At 51.0% G+C, this 23,001-nt stretch overlaps 2 protein-coding genes across 3 annotated transcripts in view; both read right to left on the bottom strand.

Annotated features, from left to right (window-relative positions):
• RALGDS (ral guanine nucleotide dissociation stimulator) overlaps window positions 1-15,649 on the bottom strand; it is a 54,781-nt gene extending 39,132 nt beyond the window's left edge. The window contains exon 1 of one of the 2 annotated variants that reach the window (XM_057409230.1): window positions 15,546-15,649. In XM_057409230.1, the coding sequence (XP_057265213.1) occupies window positions 15,546-15,566 (21 nt within the window). In that variant the 5' untranslated portion in view covers window positions 15,567-15,649. Of the gene's footprint in view, window positions 1-2,513; window positions 2,953-15,545 lie in introns of those variants that run through there. The other variant, XM_057409227.1, reaches the window with a different exon arrangement.
• A 4,443-nt stretch (window positions 15,650-20,092) lies between these two features.
• GBGT1 (globoside alpha-1,3-N-acetylgalactosaminyltransferase 1 (FORS blood group)) lies at window positions 20,093-20,961 on the bottom strand. Its single transcript, XM_057409224.1, is given in 2 exon segments — window positions 20,093-20,264; window positions 20,266-20,961. Coding segments are annotated over 2 exon segments (696 nt in total). The 5' UTR covers window positions 20,856-20,961; the 3' UTR covers window positions 20,093-20,158.
• Window positions 20,962-23,001: the final 2,040 nt, after the last annotated feature.

The raw sequence follows: 23,001 nt of genomic DNA, 5'->3' as shown, positions 1-23,001 counted from the left end.
GCCTGCTGCAGAGAAGGCAGGGTCTGACCACTTGTTAGGACATTCCTTGGATAATCCAGTTTCTGGACCCCCATCTCTTAGTAAAACTTCCTCTGGGTTCAAGCACCTAAAGGTCCCCATGAAATACAGCTCCTGAACTTCTTCCCAACCTGCTTGCTCCATTTCCAAGAAGAAAGGCCATTAGTGAGTCTGAAAGTCCTGAAATAGAAAGGGAAATGCCAACACAGCCTCCTCCAGGTGCCCATGCAAACTGTCAGAAGTGACTGCAGGGAGATGAGCAGGTACTCACATGCAGTGTGAGCATGAGACACCAAACCCTGGCAGGCTGGCAGGAATCTTTCAGCTGTGAAAGAAGAGTTTTCCCATCACTCCAGAGACAGAAATACTGATTAGGACTTCCCCACTGGCTTTTCCCCACTGGCCCATGCTTTGCAGCAGAGGGAGGTGCCAGCTCCATGGTGCACAGGAGCTGCTATGCCCCCAATTTCCAGGAATGGAATACAGGGAAAGCATCCTCGGTGCTGAAGCAGCAGCACGCAAGCACAGAGAGGCAGAGTAATCCCTAATCCACCTCCTGCTCACAGGTGCTGCCAGCCAATGCTCAGCCCTGAGGATCCCATCCTGTTCTGCTAAAGCATGAGAGAGCAGGGGATGAAAGCACCAGTGGAACCCTGTGCTGGGATAGGTGATCGCAGCTGGGAAACACACACAGTGCACATCCAGAGCCTCAATTTAAATGGAAACGGGGATGCTGGAGACCATGCTCCCAGCCTAACTTCATGGCAGTTTCCACAAGAAGAGCGCTAACCCTTTCAGTCTTGCACAATGGAGCCAACATGCCAGTAATGACCTGAGGGTTGGGGATGCCCCGATGTGCCAGATTAACAGAGCAGTGCCCCACCGTGACACAACCAAAACTCCCACCAACCTTTAAAACAGCGCACAACCACCTTAAAAATATTTTGTGCAGTAAACCCAGGAATGTGATTAGCAGCAGAAATCATTTCCAAGCAGCCCAGCGTTCAGTGCCAGCACTGCCCACGTCTCCAGCTTAGGTTTCTTGCTCTGCCGGGAGGGAAGCGAAGACTCCACCCCTGTCAGGCAAACCCTGAGGATGCCCTGGGCTGCATCACAGGCCACAGAGAAATCCAGCACCAGATCGCACGACTGAACAGGAACGGGTCTCGCATAGTGTAAGCCTTAAGAAACTTGCTGCTTAAAAAATGAAGCTACATGGGAAGCAAGCAGCGAGCCGCGGGCTCCCCGGCACCCGCCGCCCGGCTCCTCACACCGGCTGCTGGAGGCACCCGGCTCTCGGGCACGTTTCCCGGCACACCCCCCCAGCTCTGCAGTGGCCATCGCAGGTATCCTCATCAGAGCAGCAGCACAGGAGGTCCCGGCAAGCCCTTGGCGGGGGGGGGTGTTCTAAATATAGGAGGCTCCCTGCAAGTCCCCTGATCCTGCAGAGGCTGCTGCGCTGGGGCTTCCTGCCCCTGCCAAGATCCAACACACTGCCCTGCAAGAAAGTCCTCCCTGCTCCCAGGGAAGCAAGCTCCTTTCTGTACTGTCGTTTCACCTCTTCAAACACAGACGATGTTGAAGAGAAGGCAACATATCAACCATGATATCAACCATGACATATCAATTGTTTCCCATCAAGAAAATCCAGATTTAAGGCTCCTGCAGTGACAGTACAAACACTGAACACACAGAGTAAGAACATGGCTTTTCCCTGCTCCAAAATCAAAGGAAGTTCTGCCTTGAATTTTAACAGCACCTGGATCACATCCAAAACCCTTACACAGGTGGGACACCAACTGCTCACCACCTACCCCTCTGGAAAACAAGGTCCCTATTTTGGGTTTCCAGTAGCTTTATCACAGGTTGACTTCTTGTACGTCAGATTTGTGGCATATTTCTGTGAGGGGCAGAGTTAAGATGACAAGAGGAGTCCTCAGCAGGAATCCCCTGACCCGAGACACATCAGGAAACCTCTATCTCACTGCTGCAACCAGCACCATTTTTTACCTCGTGGACCAAGCCCTACTCTACAATGGCTGCACCTGCAACACAGCAGCAGAGCGAGAGGGCAGGATCAATACCCACACAGACAGGAGACGATGCAAGGCAGGCACCACGATGTGCCTCCCATATTTCACACACACCAGCCACTCCAAGGCAGCAGAGCCAGGACATACATGGCAAACACTCCCTTTCCCACTGCAATTCAAGGCTGTTTCCATGTAGGAAGGCTTCCCCTCCCTCCCAAACTCCTCCTTTAAATTTGGTGCCTTGGATGTGGCAAGTGCAAGACATAGTCTGTCTCAAAATACACTACTTCAGAGAGGAAACAGTCACATCTGGAGGCAGTGCCAGCTCTTGGCATCTTTAACTTTGCCAGAAGTTCATCACACCTAGATAGTGCTGGGGCAGGGTCACAGCACCTCTCCTTGCACACCCACCCCATCCCTGCAGCTAAAAATGGGCTAGCAGCTCACTTGCCTTCTACTTACATCATCATCCTGCACGCTCAGGGGGATATCCAACATGCACATCTGCACAGGCTGCACCAGAGCCTTCTGCACGTTGAACAAAGGTTTTGCCTCCATCTTCCCAGGGATGGAGGGGCTGCTCATCCTCCTCTCTCTCCTCTGCCCCTCCTCTTCCAGGAGCAGGTCCAGCCCAGGCAGCAAAACAGATTTGAGATTTCTCCCTGCTCGATTTTGTCAGCACATCTTGTCAACAGCTGCTGCTTCTGCTGCTCTAAGAGGTCTTATTTCCTTCCTTGCAAATCAAAGAGCAGTGAGGAGCTGCACCAAGAGGCTGTGTGTGCGCGTGTGTGAGCAAGTGCGCCTGTGTGTGTGTGTGTGCATGTAGCCAGCGATGTTCCCGAGGCTGGTGAAGCAGCCCCTTGCAAGCACGCCACGGCACACTGCCTTATTCCAGCCTCTCCTTTCTTTCAGGGCAAGCTCAGTGCTGGCTCCAGCTGCTGCTTTGCACTGGTGTGAGGTTTTCAGCCTCATCTACATGCACAGCACTTGCAAACCCTGTGCATTGTCCCAGAGACACAACAGGTCCTGCCTGCGGTTGATTTCAGATTATGCTCAAACAGTGTCTGCAGCAGCTACAGCATTTCACTCTGTCTTTTGTGGCAGGCAGACAAGCAGAGCTGGAAGGATGAGAGGGTATGAGAAAGAGAGCATGAATGATCGGAGCTACAGCCTCCTTTTTTCATTCCTTCTCTCTTCCATCCCTGCTTTCCATTGTCCAAGGCAGTTTCAGCTCAACGCCCTCCTGTACTCCAAGGACCACAGTGAGGCTTAAATAATTCACAACTGGGGAGCCTTATGGCAGTGCAGCGTGGCACTAAAAGACAGTGAATATTGATGTGCAGTTCAATCCTGCATGGAAAGTTTTGCCCAGGTGAGTATGGCACCGGTTGACTTTTCCATCAGAGGGAGACAGCGACTCTGACACAGTTTTGCTAAAAAGAGTATGGCACAAAATGGGGTGGTTTTGCTACAAAGGGCATCTTCCTGCAGAATGCACACCAACAGGAGCAATAGGATGAGAAAGCAGACACGGAGCAATGTGTATCTCACAGGTGTTATAACTCTCACAAGGAAGAGTAAACCTGTGGCCAAGTCTGAGCCATTTTCTCATCCTCAGCTGCAGAGACCTGGCTTAGTAACAGGGCAAGACACCCCTCCAGCGATGACAGCAGTAGACAGAAGCAGTTTGGTGGATTCATCCAGCCACACCCAGCAAGGGGACTCACTGGGACCAGTTAAGCACCAACACAGGGGCTGCAAAATGCCAGGGCAAGTCAATACAAAGTCCTCGTTGCTCTCAAACAGGAGTTTACATCCTTTGAGCTGCCCTTCTGGCTAGGCTCAGGAGGGATGATAAGTAGGGTGAACAGACCCTGCTCCAGCAGGCATTTTTAGGTGGTTTCCCATGACTGCAGGCAGCAGCGGGTCCCACTCTGGGGCTGCCTTTTGCCAGGAAAAGGTTTGGGACAGGGCAGCTCTGTCCCGGCTTTCCCAAAACCAGCTGCTGCCTTGAGGCCACAAGCGCAGTGTGTGGCATGCCCGGGTCTCAGAGTAGAGTGAGGAGCCCTGCTGAGCCGGGCATTCCTGCGGTGTTAGGTAAACTGGGCTGGGCCAGCCCTGCTCAGCGCCCAGCCAGAGCGGGGCTGAGTCACTACCGCAGGAGCCAGAGCTGGCTGAGATGCCGGGGTTCGACAGGTCTCACACACACTTGCAGAGCTGGGCACCTTCCCAGCGCACTGGTGTGGAGCGTGGGACTGTAGCAGGGTGCAGCCCATCCTTCCTGCAAGAAACACAAGAGTGAATTCATGGGAATTCATGTACAAGCCTGAAACAAGACTGGATGGGATTAAACCCACCATAAAATATGTTTTAACTGGAAATTGGGCAGATTTTTCAATCATTGTATAGCTGAGATGAGCAGCAGCTACACAGAGGGCAGAGCTGCAGCAGCCTTGGGAATGTCTTCACAGGAGAAGAGAGAGGGGACATCACAGCTCAGCACATGGACAAAGCAGTATTTCCAGGGCCATCTCCCAACTTCTAGATGACAGCATTTTGGCAACTGCCTGTCTCTTTTCATCACAGAGAGGTAGTGCCACAGCCCAAGAAACACCCCGGCATGTCAGTCAGTATCCCTCTACGTGGATGATGACTTGGTGACTCAATACAACGTGTGCTCCCAAGGAGGACAGTCCCACATTTCACACTGCTATCATAAGCAACAAAATCTGTCCCCAGCACAGACAGTTCCCATAGCTCTGATTCCAGCAAATGTGACTCAAACCCTTGCCTCAGCCCAAGCTCAGGTTACTCGCCTCCCCACAATAGCAGGTAGGAGAACATCGCTTTCCAATAATAATCTTCCAGTAACAATCTTCCAGTAACAAGCTGGGCTTGGCCAGATGGAATCGCACCTTCCAAAGGGCCTAAGTGACTGCATCAACATCCTTAGAAGGACACAGATTTCACAGTCCAGTGCCAGAGTCTCCAAGGGCTACCATCCACAGGAACCCACTTATCACCCTGGTCAGCAGCTATTCTTTACCATGGGAACAGGAGTCTCTGCAAAGGTAGTGTGGAGCTGTAGCAGTCCCATCACCTGCGGGTGCCCAGGTCTGCGGGATCTCCCCTGGACTTCACAGTAACAGCAAGGGATAGACAGCAGAGTTTGCTACCCCAGAGCACAGACTTCTGGCAGGAGCTCAGTCTGCTCTACTGGTCCCCAGAACACAGCATGGTTCTGCCAGGCAGCTGTTGACACCAAAGGGTTGTCCTAAACCTTCTGGAAAAGTCACAAGCCACGCAAGCAGACTGTGAAGGAAAGCAAAACTACAAGTGCAGAGTCCCAGGAGAGACGCCAGGCAGCACAGCAGTGGCTGAACAAAAGAACAGCCACACTGGAGAACCACCTCCAGCTAACAGGAACGGGACAGAGTGGACAGGGGCTGATGGGACATGAGGGCTGCTGTGTATGGAAGGCTTCAGCCAAAGGTAACCAGACAGATGTGGGTATTCACACGGTCCCAGAGACGGCACAAAACCTCCTCATGCCAACTCGTACACATCCACCCACCGGTCTCCCCAGGCACCTGCATAAGTCACTGGGGAACATAACATTCCTTCAACAGAAACAGGCAAAGTGGTTTTGAATGATTTTGCATCAGGATATTTTCTGCAGAATTACAAAGCAATGATTTCCCCAGCACTAAACCAACCCAGACAGAATGATCCTATGCAGGCTTCTGAATGACAGCCTCATCCTACTGCTCCTCCAGTCTGCCTGGCATGAGTGCTACAATCTCAGATCCTCCAGCAACAGCAGCAGAGTACCTTAAACACACCACTGCACAGATAGCAGAAGAGCCATTCTCACAGACAGGATGCACCCACTGCTGCAGCCCAGCAGCAGCGCGTTCAACCCCAAGGAGTGGGGAAGCCCTGCAAAGGGTGCAGGAGAAATCTCCCCCTGGTACCACCTTGGCACAGTGGCCACTTCTGGCAGGCAGGGAAGCCCTAGCACAGCCACTGATGCTTCCCCATTTCATTCTGCACTAGAGCTCTATTGTTTCCTGCAGATCCAGCTGAGCAGATAAAGCACATCATGAGACCTAACTGCTTAGCAACCATTACTGGAAAAACACTGTTTTCCAGCAAGTTTTGGCAGGAACAGAACAACTGCAGGGCAAATAAACTGTGATCCCTATGCTTTATGTATCCTTCTCCCAACTTCTTTGCTGCTGCCCCAGGGAGAAATGGAGTGCTGCACTGGGAAGTGCACCCATTCCTTAAGGTATGAACAGCCTTTACCACCCTGCAAGCACATCACTTTGGGCACACCGCGATGGACCAGGACTGAATCTCTGCATAGGTGGATACACATTTCAGTGACAAACTCATGCATAGGAGGATCTTAGTACCCAGCATAGCTGCAGTGGCATAAATGTTCAGAATGATCCAAGAACTGGTGACCAGCCTCTCCCACCACACTGGTTGTTCCTTACACCAAGTGATTCACAAGGACAAAGGCCCACCTAAGAAGGGCTGATTCCAATGCTTGATGCAGTCAAGTGAAGACTTACACAAAATTAAACGAATTCCACAGAAATAACAATGGCAAGTTTGTTTTTCAAAGGAAATTGCAACTCCGGATGCTATCCTCAAGCCCAAATGTCATGGCATCCTACACATGCACCATTTGGTTTTGAAACAACACAAACCAACTGGTTTATTTTCACTGTGCAAGGCTGATAGAAAGGCAAAGAGGAAACAAAGCAGCATGATGGGTGAAAGGCAAATGGAAAATCCCAACAGTTCTTCCCCTCTAACAGTTCTCGGTAATAGAAAGGGGAAACCTGCTTTCAAAAACACAGAAATCCCAATCTGAAGCATCCCCCTGAAGAAATCTGGCTTTTACAGAAAGCCTGTTGATAGATTTAGAGGCAGATACAGGAAGCAGACAAGAAGACGGATGCCTAGTGGGACTTGCAGGAGACCAGGAGCCAGTAGGATACCCATTTCTTAGTGAAAATCAAATGCATCTTGATACATAAGTTCATAGGTGCCTCTGTATATCCCATGTGAAATCCATCTGCCTTGTCCCAAATGAGTCGTGAGAAGAAATCCCATTGCAGATCCCACTGCACCCTTGTTCTGATGTATTTATTTGAAGAAGCCACCCTTGTTCCTTCAAAGTTATTCCCAACAGCGGCCGTAGCTCATGCTGCAGCTCAGGCCTCTGTAAAGCCCATCTGCCATTCAGCATCCTGAGGCGGATAAATTCCCATGCTCCCCAGAAGAAATACATATGCAAAATTAATTTGCAATCGAGCCTGTGCAAAGCATGGGGCGGCCTTTTAATAGCTGCAGAGTAGCAACTATCCATGCAAAGTGAAGCCAGCAAGCATTAGAGGAGGGGTGGGGGAAACCAATTAGTTTTCTTGGGATTCCTCCACACATTTTCCACTTGGGGGATTTCGATTTTCATACTCTCCTGAGGGCAGAGAGTGCACCCTGGGAGCCATCATGTCCCAGAGGGGAGGGACGGGGACATTTCCCAGTGGCCACCCCTTATGGTCCTGTGATGCAGCTGTGCTGGACCAGTCTCCATGGAGACTGTCACTGCAGCAACAGAGACCAGAGGTGCAGCTCATGGCACTGCAAGAAGACGCAAACCAGGACAAAGACCACCCCTCTCCCATAGAATAGGGACCATCAGGTACCCATGTGCCTCATTTCCGCTTCTGAGACTATTTCCCTGCATTGGCAGGATAAAAGGGCTCTGCTGCTTGTGATCCAGCTGCCTCATCCCATGCTGAAAGCACTTTACCCTGCTGAAATCAGTCCCACAGGAGCTGATAATATTGAGCTGTCACAGTAGGTAGAGCATCGGGAGGGAGCCATGCTCAAAGCTGTCATGGCAACAGTTTATTGAGTTTCCATAACCACCCTCTCTCCAGGTGGGGACAGACCCCAGGCTGGGGACACTGATGCAGTGTCCTCTGCCTTTACAGGAGGCCCCACCAGAGCAGCACACAGCCCGGGAGGTGGAACGGCCTCCCTCCAGCACCATAATGGTCTCTTGCCACATAAACAGAACAGCCATCAACTGCCTGTGCTGTAAATAGGATGAAACTCAGCCCTGGAGGCCCACCATTGATTTTCACTGCCTAACAACAGGAAAGCTTTACAATCCTATTAACTAAACACCCTTTCAAGCAGCACTGGGACGTGCAGAGGGGAGCTGTGCAGCGCCTAGCTGCAAGAGGTGCTGGTAAATTCCCCAAAAGCTGGGCTGTGACTCCTGCAGTGGCTGGTGCCACGTCAGTGGTGGCCCCTGCAGAGGCAGGTTGAATCCCACCAAGAAACACAGGCTGCAGGTCACTGGCCAGAGTGCAAAGGAGCGAGCAGGCCTTGCCCAGGAAAATGGTGCCCACATGGGAGAACTTAGAAGGACTTGAGCCCTGAAATATTGACAAATATCACTGCATTTCAATCTCTTCCTAATTACCACCTGGTCATATCTGTAGGTGCTTCCTTGCAAAAGATAGACTGCTTTGGCCAAAATACATAAACATTTCATAGAAAAATATGAATTTCATCCTAGGAGAAAGGATAAATCTCAGAATACTATTTGCAAAATGTTTCAAGATTATATCCCTCCTCTCCAGTTTGCAGCAACAGCCAGTATGAAAACAAAAGTAAACCTTTCTGGGAATGTGAAGTCCCAGCTTCCCAGCCAGCCCCAGGGAGCCCAGATCCACATCGCATCTGCACATGAGGGCGAGAAACCTGCGTCCAGTGAGCTCAGAGGACACTGCTATGCCACTCACAGGGACGGGCACTGGCACAGCCGTGGGCGTTGTGACCAGGCCTCCTCCAAGCACCACAGGAGGGGCCGTGCCACCGTACAACACAGGGGTGCCTGGCTGATGCCTCATCCGACCAAAGTCCCTCGGGGTCCAGATCCGCCTCCAAATGGCATGGCTGGGATATCTGCAGCAGTTAGCCTGAGGACAAGGGTCTGTGCTGCAGCAGGAGGGAGATAAACGCCTTTGCACCAGAGGAAACGCACCTTCCCCAGACTGTCTAAGCATTTATCAGTCATCTCCCCTTCCCTTCTTTTCAATCAGTTAATCACACAGCATTGCCAATTGCCAGACCTAATATTTTTCACAATGGGTTAGGAATGCAGAGACACAGGATGGGCACTTTGTCAGAGGACACGATACTGCCAGCATCCCCATCAGTACCACCTGCAGTGATGGAGCAGGAGGCTGGGCTCACCTCTCTGAAACAAAACTCTCCCTTCCTTTCAGTGTTTATTCCACAGGGAGGCAAAACAGATTGCCCTCCACAATCACTGGGACAGCAACCTGTCCAATTCCCCCATAGGAGGGACAAGGCTATGGGGCCACAGGCTCTAGTTAGCAAATCCACCACACCGAGGCACCGCACTTGCACCAACCTCCTTATATTGGTGCCACAGAGGACAGCACAGCCACCAGAAGTGCCAGCCTGTCACCATGGAAATGCTGAATGGGAGGGTTTGAAGGCTGCTGGGACTTTCAACAGGGCCCTTTGTACAAATGCTCAGGGCTCATGGCTGTTTAGGAGGAGACCTGCGCTCCCCTTGGCCTGCTGGGCACGAGGCAATTAACATGGGACTTCTCCCAGGATAAAAGAAAACACCTGGAGAAAGGACATCCCTGCTCCTCCAAACTCCACACAGGCAGAGCTCAGCCCCATCCCGTGGCTGCTCCTGCCCAGGGCCAGCTGTCCTCTCCTGTTGTGACCACCAGGTCTGCAGCACTGGGTTCCTGGGTCTGCACAATCAATGCTTCTGCATGCCTTGAACCGCATCACCATGAGAAGACTCCTCCACACCCCCCCAAGCAAACCTGACCACTGGTCCCACCGGGGCAGCCCAACCTCCTTGGCAAGGGGCTAGAAAGCAGCCGAGGGCTGGCAGAATTCCTATTCCCCATCATTCAAAACAGGCATGACACAACAGCCAATCTGACCAGGAAGCTCTCACCTGCCCTGGACCTTGCTGTGTCACCCCAGCTGCCATTGCTGCTTTTCATGTCAGTGGCATCTCCTCCCCAGGGAGGAGAGGGAAGAGCCATGACCATACAGAACAGGGTGCTGAGAGGGATGGGCAGGAAACACACAGTGGGAAATCTGCTGTGAGATGGAGGCAGCAGGGCCAAAAGAACAGGGCAGGGTGGCTGCCAAAGATTTCAGAGGGACCTACAGGCTGCCCTGTGAAATGACCCCAACCTCCCCATCTCATGTCAACGGCCTGCACAGAGCCAGGCAGGCTCCTCCAGCACTGAACATGGCCTTTGGAGTGTTTGCTTCCTGCCTTCAGGCCAGCCAGGGCGTTTATAGCAAGGAAGTGGGAAACAGATTGGGACCACATGGAGGAGGAAAGATAAAAAGCAACAGCGGATGTCCTGAGAAACCAGCAAGGGTGTAAGCCAGGCACAGTCTGCAGGGTAATATCAGCCAGCATGAGCCTTCAGGGAGGAGGTTCACATGGCCACATTGTGGATCTTGGGCAAAGCATTACCTCTAGGCTGTGCCAGCAACCTGCCCCCCAGCTGCACATTCCCTCCTCTGATAATGCCAGGACTGCTTCTCCCACCACACAAGTACGTCCTCCAAACAGCAATGGTCAGCCTACAGCAGTCAGTGTCTACACACGACTCATTTACTCTCCTGTTTCTTTCTTTTCTAGGTCCTGCAGGGAAGTGTGGAGCCTTATCTGGGATGCCTTTTCATCCCAGGGCTCTTGCACCACATCTAAGGTCTCTCTTCAGATCCTACACAGAAACACGACAGACTAAGGGACAGCTTCTCCACCTCTGAGCTGCAGCAGGCAAGTGACCTACCAGGGCACAGCTGAACCCCTTCCTTCCCCACCAGACCCATCGCCCTGCCTCTTTTCTTCCTTCCCTCCGTCTTTGAAACCTCTCTCCAGGCAGGGTGGTGAAGGACGCTGTATTGCAGCTACACCCTCTCCAGGGAACACATGAGAGCAGGAGCCCACGGGGCCATCCCAGAGCTCAGCGAACCCGGGAGACCCAAGGGGCTATAACTCTGCAGAGGATGAACTCCCACTGCACTCCCGGGCCTCAGGGGAGTGGGAAGTCTGTGATCCCCCAGCACCACCACCACCAAGCTGCCTTTGACGTCAGCACGTGTCTAAAAACATTGTCTTTGACCAGCAGCCAAAACTTGCAGTGCAGGCAAATATCAGTGGAGAAAGCAAACATGAGCAGAGAGCCTTCTCCAAGATCACTGGCTGGTGGTGACAGACAAAGGTGAACATGCAGGGGTTCATCCAGGTGACTTGGGGGCCAAAAGGTCCCCAAGAAATCAAATCATTTAAAATGAAAAAAGCCCCAAGGAAAACAGATGGGTGAACGCTCACTGCAGGTCACGCAGGCTGGGCTTGAACATTCCCAGCAGGAAAACCTGCTAATGTCTGCAGGCTCTGCCAGTGCCACTGGATCCCACAGCAGCAGGGGTAAGCCCCAGCTACAGCAAACCCCAGCACTGCTCCAGCCACGGGGGCAGGAACACAGCACGTCCAACCACACTGACCCATTCACGGTTTAAATAAAGCTCTACCAACACTGACAGCACAGCTGGGGCAGCCTGAAAAGCAGCAAAGGCACCTCTCCCAGCCACTGCTGATGGAAAGGTCATGTATTTGCCTCTTGTCTACCAAGTGCTAGAGAGAGCTGGGGGGATGGGTTGACTGGTGGCAGTGGGAACAAGCACAAAAGGGAGCTGTAGATCAGGGCTGTTTTTTTTTACAGGAGGGACATGGTGACTGATCTGGCTGAGGTGTCACAGCAGGCCCATGGTGGCTTTGGGATTGGACCTTAGGTCTCCGAGGCTGGAGCTGGCTCACATTCCTTATCAGCAAGAAGCCAAACACAGCTCCTCCTTCTTCAGCAAGACAAGGCACAAGCACCGAGCGCCTCTAAGCAGATCTGCTCCCTGCAGCAGAGCTGAGGTCCGCACGCTCGCCGCTTTCCGAGAGCCTCTGCCACGCTCCCGCTCCTCAGCACCGATGAAGGCAAAAAGCGAGGCAGTGACTGATAGGGAGAACAACAGCGCCACCTGCCGCACAGCCCGCCTGGCCCCGCAGCCCGGGCCTGCTCCCCCCCGCCCCAGCGCGTTGCGCCGCTCACCACGACCCGCAAAACGCATCCCCGGCCAGCAGCACGCCTCGGGAGCAGCAGCAGGGAGCAAACCTGCGACAGCCCCTGCAGGCACCCGCAGCTGACTGCCTGGGGACTGCCTCTAGCTTGCACAGCAGAGCAAAGGACAACAGGATGGGGGAAAGCAGAGCAGAAAAGGAGCATCCCAGAGCCCATTTAGGGACCACAGTGTGTGAGGGAGATGGAGGAAGAAGCAGACAAGCTGCCTTGGCAAAAAGAGACAAGCCGCCCCTCTTCTCCATCAGCACCCTGCAGGTGAAGCACATCTTCCAGCCTCTCTACAGGCAAGGGGATAGGAGAAGAGTCAAACAGTCCCTAACATTCACAAGGCCTTGGCAAGTAGCTGATACACACTCCCACATATCTCCTTTGGAGAGAAATCCCAGATCCTGTCACTACATACCATGCATTCCCGTATGTACCAAGTCACCCTGTTATCCCAGGGAAACTCCAGGCAGTGGGGACACCTGGGAGAGCAGGGTCAGCCTGAGGGAGCCAGCTGCAGTTTCTCTGCACCTCCAGCCCCAGTGGCTGTGTGTAGTTGCCAGTTTGCCAGCCCCGCTCCAAAAGTGACAGCACTTTGGTGGCAGGTGAAGCAGTTTCTCTGCATACACCACCTGGAAAGCAGGCTGGCATCCTCCCTGAGACAGATCCATGGAATGGTTTGGGTTGGAAGGGACCTTAAAGCTCAGCCAGGTCCAACACCTCCCACTAGAGCAGCTTGCTCTAAACCCCTGTGTCCAACCTGGCCGTGAACACTGCCGGGGATGGGGCAGCCACAGCTTCTCTGGGCACCCTGTGCCAGCACCTCAGCATCCTCACAGGGAAGAGCTTCTTCCTTATATCTACCATAAATCTTCCCTGTTCTGAAAAGCCCCTTCTTTCTTCACATGCAGAGTCATCTCAGCACAAACTGACCCCAAAGATAATAATAAACTGCACTGAGCTACTGGATAAAATCAATCACTACTGTATCTCAGAGATTAATTCTGGATCCTGCAGAAGTCACTGCATCCTCTGTTCACATCTGATCAGCACTATCTGCAGGCACACATGCATGAGTGGGAGCTCCAGATGGAGCAGCTGAACCACACTGAGAAGGGACTTTTCATCTCTCTTCCCGCTTCCTCACAAGCCTGCTGCCAGCTGGACCCTTGCTTGCTGTCACTTGTTGCCAACTCACCCTCCTACACGTGGCAGGGCATCACCAAGAGTTAACTCCTAGCCATTGGAGTCGCCTCAGACACAGCTCTCCCTTCCCTGCCTCAGAGCAGATGACAGAGATTGCCTGCACTCGGGCACTCTGCGCTCAGCCAGCCCCGAACCTGCTTGTCTGCCATCTGCTCCCTTCTCCAGCCCCAACAGCCAGGAAGAGAGAGAGCTTGGCTGAGGATGGAAGCCACCTTCTGACCCAGCTGACAGGCAGGTTTTGGTTTGAAAGGCTGAAATTTACCACTGCACATGAACCTTTGCTTTCAGATGTCATGACACCTTGAACAACACATCTGCAGCAATTAGAACAGAGATGAAAAAAAGCTTGTTTGCTCAGCTTATTTACGTTGCAGCACTGAGTTTTCCCAGTTCTTTGTGTGGGTCTTTCCCTTAGCAACAAGGGAGAGCAACATTTGAGAGACATGAAAAATGTAGCTGTACAGTGGTGAGGCAGGGTGATTGTGGCAGGGTGCGGCTGTGGGTGCAGCTGGAAATTCCTTTTAACTGATAGCCACAAGTGACATGACTTGGATGAACTGCATCCCTCAAAGCAAAGTGACCACCCTCTTCAAGCAGGATTCAGGCTTCTAACCTGTGCTCTCCACCATAACGCCTGCCATGAAGGATTCCAGCCTTGTAACAAAAACCTCTACATGCCTTAGCTTACTCAGACATAAAACAGGAGCAAGTATAAAAAGTGACGAGAAGGCTGGAGACTTTAATACAAAGCTCCCCATAGGAATGCAACATGCATTCCCAACATGGAAGGGAGACTGAGCTCTGGACATTGTTTTTTTGGACAGCTTTACACCTGTAGTTTTCTGGATTGCCTAGCAAGATTATTCTCCCAGTGAATAGCCATGTTGACAGAGCACTCTTATTCTTGACCTCTGGGAGGGTCAGGATCCAACCCCAGTATTTTGGTTGCCAATCCCCTTTTCCAAAGGGACATGCCACAATCTAGCACACATGCATGCTGGCTCCTGCCTCACACACTCCCAACAGAGCTAATTCAGCTTTTGCTTACAGGGCTGGATCAAGGCAAATGAGGTCCAGACCAAACAGACCCAGTGGGTGCAGGAGGTGACTCTGGTACGCACATTTTCCAGTCAAAAAAAATGAATCCCTGCCCACTTTTCCACCACAGCATCGGCCCTTCCCTTTACTCATTCTTGGGTTCCCAGGAGCCATTGCTGCCCACTTACCTTCTCACCACCCCCACAAGGGCAGCAGCACAGATTCCCCTTCCCTTCCCAGGGTTGGTGTTGTGAGGGGAACATGAGAAGAGGAATAGGAAGTATAAAGTCAGAAGAGCATCACGACCAAACAGAGCACCCCATTCTGATAAGACCCCAAATTTCATACCTTTGCTTCATCCTGGCCCCAAAGCTCCAGTGGATTTGTGAGCATAGAGCTGTTGTCCACCTTAGCTCAGTTTAGCTTCATTTAGCTTCATAAACAGACGCAGGCAGGGACAAGGGACCTTTAGGTGTCACTTGGCTTAGGTGCTGCTGGAAGAGCTGCAGCCCTGGCCTGGTGGCATAGCATGCAGCTTTGCAGCCTGCCAGCAGCCACACAACTCAGCAACGGCTGCAGAATCGCACTGCCAGCCAGACCCTGTCCCAGACTGTCTTGCTTTCACTCCCAATCCTTCATCCCCGCTTCTACCGGCAGCACTTACCCACTGCGCAGCCGGAAAGTGAAAGGAGAAAAAACAGAACAAGAACAGATTCCCTCCTGCAAAAGATTCGGCCTCTCCCGGCCAAAGCTCTCGCTGCACACCGGGACCGGGGCTGCTGCACCGACGGCGTCCCCCCCCTGCCGCAGCGGGCAGCAACAAACAGGCACCTGCGGCTACCCAGGAGCCAGCCGCGCCGGAGCGCCGCACACGCATTAAGCACCCACCGCGAGGCCCCCCCCTCGCTGGGTGCTGGAGGGGACCAAGCCCGGCCGCCCACGCCGCTGCGCACCGGAGCCGGGAGCTCCGCGGGGGCACCGCGAGAGAGCTCCGGGGGCACGGAGCCGCCGGGCGAAGCGCGCAGCTCACCTGAGTGTCAATCATCATCATGCCCCGCGCATAGCCCCGCCGCGGGGGAGAGCCGCCGGGCCCCGCTCCGGGGTCCCGCGGGGCCAGGTCACCGCCGCTCAGCGCTGCCCATGGAGCTCCGTCGCCCCCGGGAGCCTCCAGCGCCAGCGCCGAGCGCGGCCGGGAGCGCCGAGGGCAGGGCGGGGCGGGACGGCGAGGCCGGGGGCGGGGCCAGACTCGGGGCCCACGGGCGCTGCGGGGCGGGGAGCGCGTCCTCGTGCGCGGAAAAGGGGGCGCGGGGACCCCGGGGAGAAGCTGCGGGAGGTTCCTGTGCGGGGTTGCCCTGGGAGCCGCGGAGCTGCGACTGGCGGCTCCGCGCTCCCCGCGCTCCGAGGCCGGCGCTGCGCCGCTGCGGTGATGTCAGGAGAAGCAGGAGCCAGAGGAGGCCGCGTCGCTTCGTGGCCGATTGCACGCAGCCGGTGCGATGCTCCCGGTCCGGGGGGGCACCCACTGGCTCTTGCTGTAGGGCAACATCGTGTAGTTATAATAACGGTATCAGTGCTGGACAGTGGGAAAATACGTACTTCAAAAGGTCTCGCTACGGTGAAAGAAAACCAAAACCAAACCAGCAAAACAAAAACCCAGAATGAAGCACTTTTAAAAAGCAATTTCTTATCTTAATCAGACTTCCTTTAAATTAACTAAAGGTTCAGCAGGGGCAGGGGGATGAGGAGGGGATACAAGCAGCAGACTTCTGGTTAAATCTGTCTGGCTATTCCTATGACTTTATACCGGTTTTACGTGAAACAGAGACATTGGGGTTTTCTGTATTTAATCTAAATCTAGCCCAAGACAAGACAAGCATTACTCTCATGCTTAGAGAAAGAAGGGAGATGGGTGGGTAGGCAGACATCTAAAAGTCGCTCCTCCCATGTGTTTTGCTGGCTGTGCTTTCCTGGATGATTTGATTTTATGGACCTACACGTGCAGCAGAGCTGCAGGATGGGGGATTTGGTATGAGTAATGTGCAACTGCTCCTGTAAACTCCTTCTCCAGTTCCTGCTGTCCCTGGAAGTGCTGTCGATGTCATGGTCCCTCCACCTGCAGAGCAGCCGTTGCTCTCTGTGTGGTTCACCTCTGGGGATCCCAGATACTTGCTGGGGCAGTGAGGCAAGGCACAGCAGGGGCAATTCAAGTGAGAAAATAGTAACCCTGGTGCTTAGAGCTGCCCTTTGAGATTAAAGCAAACCCCCACTGAGAAAGAAACTCATTCTGTGCATCCCATTCACTAGTGAGCAACTAAGACTAGTCCCTGTGCAGACACAGAGAGACAGCTCCTTCCTCAGAAAGCCATAGGCTAAACAGGTTAAGACAAAGGGCAGGATAGTAAAACCAGCCATTCTGGCAGGGAGCTCACAGCCTTCCAGATCCTTCCCACCACAGGGTGCTTTAGGCAGACACGCATTCCCCATGCTGGTCTAATTCAGGGAATGTGTAACTGATGTTCTTATCCTTTCTCATCCATGTCTGCTCCAGGACAATCTCATCTCCATGATCCTGGCCACAGATCTCCCACAGAGGTTTGACAAGGCCAATCCTTTCATAACTACCCTTTTATACCATATCAAAGTGGTTCAAAATAATATTTCTAGTCAGTAATGTCAGGCAACACAACACATGGGAGGGTTAAGGGAAAACTGAATAGGAGCAGAAAAGGGTGCTGGTCTGGCTTATGGGAAATAATTCTTGTCCTGTCAGTGAGGAGAACAAGAGGATCATGGTCTGTCCTCACCTCGGATCATATTCAGTGCTGGAAGTTTCTGTTTCTGATCCCCTGAGAAGTTTTCTCTTTGGGGATGAATGCACTGTGCAAATCACCAGCCTGGACAAGGAAAGAGAAAGCTTGTTAGAGGGGTTCTTAAACAGACAATGAATGATGAGTCTATTCCAGCCAAGCAGAAAAGGATGGATGGATGGATGGATGGATGGATGGATGGATGGATGGATGGATGGATGGATGGATGGATGGAACAAGGGGCCATGGGGGAGGCAACAAGCTACTAATCCAAGACTTGGATAAGGACAAACAGAGCTTGAGTTGGAAAGCAGTATAAATCAGCCAGTGATTTATTTACATGTGGTGACCCCCTTTTCATGCAGTATTACGTGTGTGTTTCAAAGTCCAAATCTCTTTGGCACAAAGACATGTAAGACAAGCATTGTACCTTGTGGCAAATGGAGGAAAACCTCACATGCAAGAGTACTAGGCTGTTGCCTTACTACCACATGCCTCAGTTTCCCCACTGAGTAATGGATGTCAATGGGGGATTCAGATCAGAAAGTATGTCCTTGGGGAGCTCCCACCCTTGGGAAGGCCCACAAGCCTCAGGCTGCACAGTGCAAATGAGAGAAGGAAAGCTTGCTGCTGGTGTTGGGGGAAGGGGATTAATCATCAGGAGATGACAACAGAAGGCCAGGTTTTCATTAGTTAGAGGAGGGCATGAGCTGATTCAGGGAGCATCTCCCACACTGCACTGGGGAGCGTGCTTCTGCAGTCACATTCTTCTGCTTCCTAGAGACAGGGAGTTTCTAGGTACTGCTTCAAAATGAAGCCCTGTTTGGCAGCACTGTGTCACCTAATATGTGACACAAGACCTTTCCCTGGGGAGAATGGCACTGCACAAGTCAGGCCATTACCACAATGCCAACAGGGTCCTGGATTTGGCCAAAAGGTGGCTAGGAAACAGAGCTGCAGACCAAGCCTCTCACTAAAGGTTTTCAGAACAGGTTCCCCAGAAATATAGACCACCCTCTATCACACATGATTTGTGCTGGAGAACTCCCTCTCATGGTGGATTTAATACAGGCTGTGAATATCTGCACAGGAGTTCAGTATGACAGCATGAAGACCAGTGCCTGCAAACACAGACCAGTTTAGAGGAGAGTTAAGGCATAAGGGGAGCTAGGCATTAGCAGAGCTGATCTATGGATGTGTGGCTGCTATATAATTTCATGGTTATATCGGATCTGAATGCTTTTGTAAGAAACCTAGCACAGCACAGCCACATCCATTCCATCCAACACAGGACTGAAATGGCTCATTAAGTCATCTGCAAGCAGTGGTGGGGCCCTAAAGCTTTGAATACTTGATACCCTGCCATACAGCATTTTGCTTATGTGAAGAGAAGCAAGTACAGTCAGGCAGCTCTTCCCCATTTTCTCTCTTTCTGCAAAATGAGCTCTTTTTCCCTTCTCTTTTCTCCATTTTAAAAACCTGTTCCCTTAGAAACAGTCAGCTTAGCCCTTTCACTCCTGCTTCTTCTCTCCATGCCATACAGTGCTGCCACACTGCTCCCTGTGGCGTCTCTCCCCACTCCCATTAAATGAGCACAGCACAGATGCGCACAGCCCTTTGGCAGCACACCTCAGGAGGTAACGGAGATGTTGCTTATGGCAGACATGCTGTAGCAAGGGAGGTGGCACATGGACCTCCAAGCTGGGACCGTAGCTGGCAGCTACACAGCTGCTGTTGCCCAGCTGTGGCTGTGCTCCTGTTTGGACCCCCCCAGCCTGTTCCCCTGAGTGAGTGTCAGGCTTTAAAGCCTGGTTTAGGTTCTCAACACATTCCCACAGAGCAAACGTTAAACCCAACCTAATTCCACCTCTATACTGAACTCACAGCTTCCCTGGAGCATTTCATTATAAAATGAAATCACCCTGTTTGCTGGAAATGCATCATACAGGTTTTTACTGTAAGTTCCAGCAGCTTCTAGCCAATTTATTTCACAGAGCTTAAAAAAGTTGGAAAAGACTGGAGGAATGGATAGGAAAAGATTACATAGTCCACAGAGACATGTAAACCAGGGAAAAGGTTCAGAGCACATCTGTGATTGCAGTAAACTCAAAGAAGTTCAGTCTGGGTCTGAGCTGTGCCAAGTCTGTCTAAACTCAGGTCTCCAAAAGGCAGATTGGAATTTGGAATAAAACTGCTATATAAATTCACACTATTTGTCCTGTCAGACCAGGGCTCCTACTGTGGGCAATGGCTGGCACCAGCTCTCTATTGAGGTCCAAGAAATCCTGCTGCACACTAATCAGGTATAACTTGCTCTGAGCACAAGTTTCCTCCTGATCCTGACAAAGAGTGTGAGTTTAAATTCCAATGCATGAAACACAAAGCATGGAAATTTAATGCCCTGCAAAGTTGTTTGTTTAGGTTTTTGTGGGATTTATTGTTCGGTTGTTTTTGGGTTGTTTTTTGGGGTTGGTTTGTTGGTTTTTTTTTTTGAGTGAAAAGGTCTTTACTAAAACTTTAGGTCTTCTCCACAGGAATGTTAAATATTGTTTTGATTTTGCCAAGTTTCTGCTAGGCCTCAGGAAAACACTCAGGCAAAGGCATCTGCAGCCTTGCTGTAAGGACAGTCTTGCATTTGGTAACTGGCCTTTTGGATGCTTTTTTGTGTGCTGCAGCCTTAAGTGGGAGGCTTGTATTGACAAAGATTAGGAACTTGGAAACATTTTCATTCTCACCTCCACTTCAGCTGCTGCTTCTTCTCCAGAGAAACTATGACATCTTCCTTTCTGTTTGTTCACACTGGGAACAAAAACTCATGGTGGGGCATGTTCTGTGGGAGCTAATACTTATTCGGTTTGAGGAAGGAGTGTGTGTGGAGGACATCTCTGCAGGGATCAGATGGTGAATCTCGTACCTCATTGTAGTTCCTATCCACTGTGGAAAAACATGAGGTTTATTTCCGGGGGTTTTGGCTTCCTGGCATCCCATACGTACTCTGCAGAAAGCACCTTGGAGGGTTTATGAGAGAGGAAGTGCCTGTTGAGATTACTTTCTTCCTTCCAGGCTGCCATGATCTTATTGGCTTTGTCCATCAGGATGGTCATATGGCAGATCCTCGTGAACTCACAGGGTTTCTTGATGAGCCCTCCAAACACAGCTCCTCCTCTGCAGAAGTCCCCTTCTTCATCAGAGATGTAGGCTGCTGAAGAGCTCTGCCTCTCTTAATGGGACTGGCTTCCAGGGACATTGAAATAGGCAGAGTGTACAGTTGCTGCTGTATCACCCAGGGTCTCAGGCCCCCAGGCATTGTAAAACACCATGTCAATGTCCAGGCAGAAGAGGTAGTCCACCTCCTGACGGCTTGTCTCTGCAATGTGCTTTTTTATGGCCTCCATCCTGAGCATGGAGATCTCTTGCCAGCTGGGGTATTTCTTGATGGGAACAATGACAAACCTTCATCCAGGTTGCAGCCAGACATTGGGAATTGTCTCAGGGTTGTCAGTGAAGATATAATAGTTCACCCAATAGCCTTTCATGAAATGTTTCTCTGCTGACTCCAAGAAGCGGCCCACAAACCTGGTGTACCTGCGCAGCACCACGTGTGAATAGCACAGCGGACACCAGGGGAGGCGTGGTGGCTTACGGAGGGTGCTTTAACGAATGGAAGAAGACAAGGGATGAAGAGTATTGTCCAGCTATTGCTGCAAGGATTCATGCACTATACATGCAATAGGTGAAGTATAGAGGAAGACAAGGAACAGGTATATTATCCCTGCTTTGACAAACCAACCACCTATCTACAGCTCTAATGACCAAGGCACACTGGGCATTAGGAATACTTCAGGAATACTGAACATGCTCCAGGTGAAATAGGTGTTGAGGCTGTTGTGTAGGCTTCTATGCTTATGGACACAATACATGGGCATAAAAGTTTATGTCACAGATTGCGACAGATTTCAGTTCTGCTGAGGACAAGAAAAGCCAAAATAATCTTTCCACAGAGGAAGTGCACCAACCCAAGAACTGTGCCCACTGAGTAGCTCAGTTACTTTCCCATGGCAAAGGCAGTCACCCCTAGGGTGAGATTCAGTGGCTTGTAAGCATTGTCTAGGATCTCAGAATTGAAGGTTTCTTCCCAGATGATGGGAGCCAGCCATGGTGTGTGACTGTGAGCACATCCTGATGCCTGAAGGAAAAGAAAGAGAATGTTAATGAAATGTAACTGCTCCTTTTGGTTTCAAGTCCAGTAAATCAGAAAGAAACACTAAAAAAGGCAGCTAGGAGAAGAGCATAATGACCACTGAACTCACAGAATGAGAACCTACGCATATTTGTTATCAGTCTGATGTACATACAGATTAAAACACAAGGGGCAATATGAAATTACTATAAAAACATACCCCATTGCTGTGTTATTCAAATACAGATTGTGGTATGACAGTTTATTTTTCCAGTATTGATATATAGCTTTATCACGTTTAGATGTAATTTAGAATGCTGGATACATCTGAATGCTGTGTCTCATACAAAGAAAAACCTTCATCTCCTGTGTGAGTAGTGGAAATACTGAATATACTATGTCCTGTTACAGCTATGCAATGCCATTTCAACTTTCTTTGTTCTCAGGGTTTCTTTCTCACCTTTCTGATTTTAAAGCAAGATGTAATTTGTGGTGTGTATTTCACCCTGGCCTGCTCACATCCACCCCAGACCATGATCTGTAGCCCTCTGCTAAAGAAATCTGTCATGCACAGCACAGTGCATGACAGTGGGAGGGTGAAGCAGTCTCTCATCTGACACGCTCCCTGAAGGCAATAATACTGCAAGAGCCAAACTGAGGGACCTGTGAGGAGCAGTTTGACAGCTGAAGGAGCACTACACTTTCAACCCAGATCTAATACTTTCAGTCCGCGTGGAAAATAACAATTTCTCTCCTTCCTATAGTAATGCATATGATTAAAAGACTAAATTACATAGGAAGAATAATTTGGTTTGCAGGAGAGGTACTAACTCAGCTGTTTGCTTTCTGGGTTAATTATCTGAGAGAGAGAAAAGAAAGTCTGCAGGTTTGCTTCTCTAAGCAGGGCTTTTTTCATTTCATTTGAAAGGGCTGCACTAGCTTTCCTGATGACTCATTTCCATGATATGCATCCTCAGTTCGTGCTAGTGAACCCCCTTCAGAAGACGTTACACTGAAAGCTACAAGCTTCTCTCCTCATTTAGTCCAGAGTATTCGAGTTGATTTCACACATTAATTTATTCCAGTATGGAGGAGAGAAATATTAAGGCCTCATGTCCTGTTGAAATAGTGGGGGAGGGTAAGGGAAGGTATGTACCAACAGGGTACATGCTTATCATGTATCCCAACAGGGTATATGTTTATTAACATGCAAAAGAATGGTGGCTGTTGAAGGTGAACTGCTAGCGATAAGAGTCAGGTTACAGGAGCTGGACCAAAGGAGAGTACTAACAAACACCAGCTGACAAAGGAGTGTTTGTTTGCCTGAGTCACTTCTTAGCTGCTGCTGCCTGAAAGCTTCCATGGCTGTTTAAACTCATGGGCTTGTCTGCCTCCCATAGAGACTTGTCCACGTGAGTGCCTGCAATTTGTTCAGAGTAATATCCATCAGGTTAGCAGAAACCATTGCTGAAGGTCATACAAGGCACCTGCTTGATTTTGCC

This window comes from Pezoporus wallicus, unplaced genomic scaffold (genome assembly GCF_028554395.1).
Source record: "Pezoporus wallicus isolate ANWC-B61680 ecotype Strahan unplaced genomic scaffold, APGP_CSIRO_Pwel_v1 contig_8341, whole genome shotgun sequence".
Classification (NCBI taxonomy): Eukaryota; Metazoa; Chordata; class Aves; order Psittaciformes; family Psittacidae; genus Pezoporus; species Pezoporus wallicus.
The sequence above is the reverse complement of the archived record's forward strand: the minus strand, read 5'-3'. Positions and strand labels throughout refer to the sequence as shown.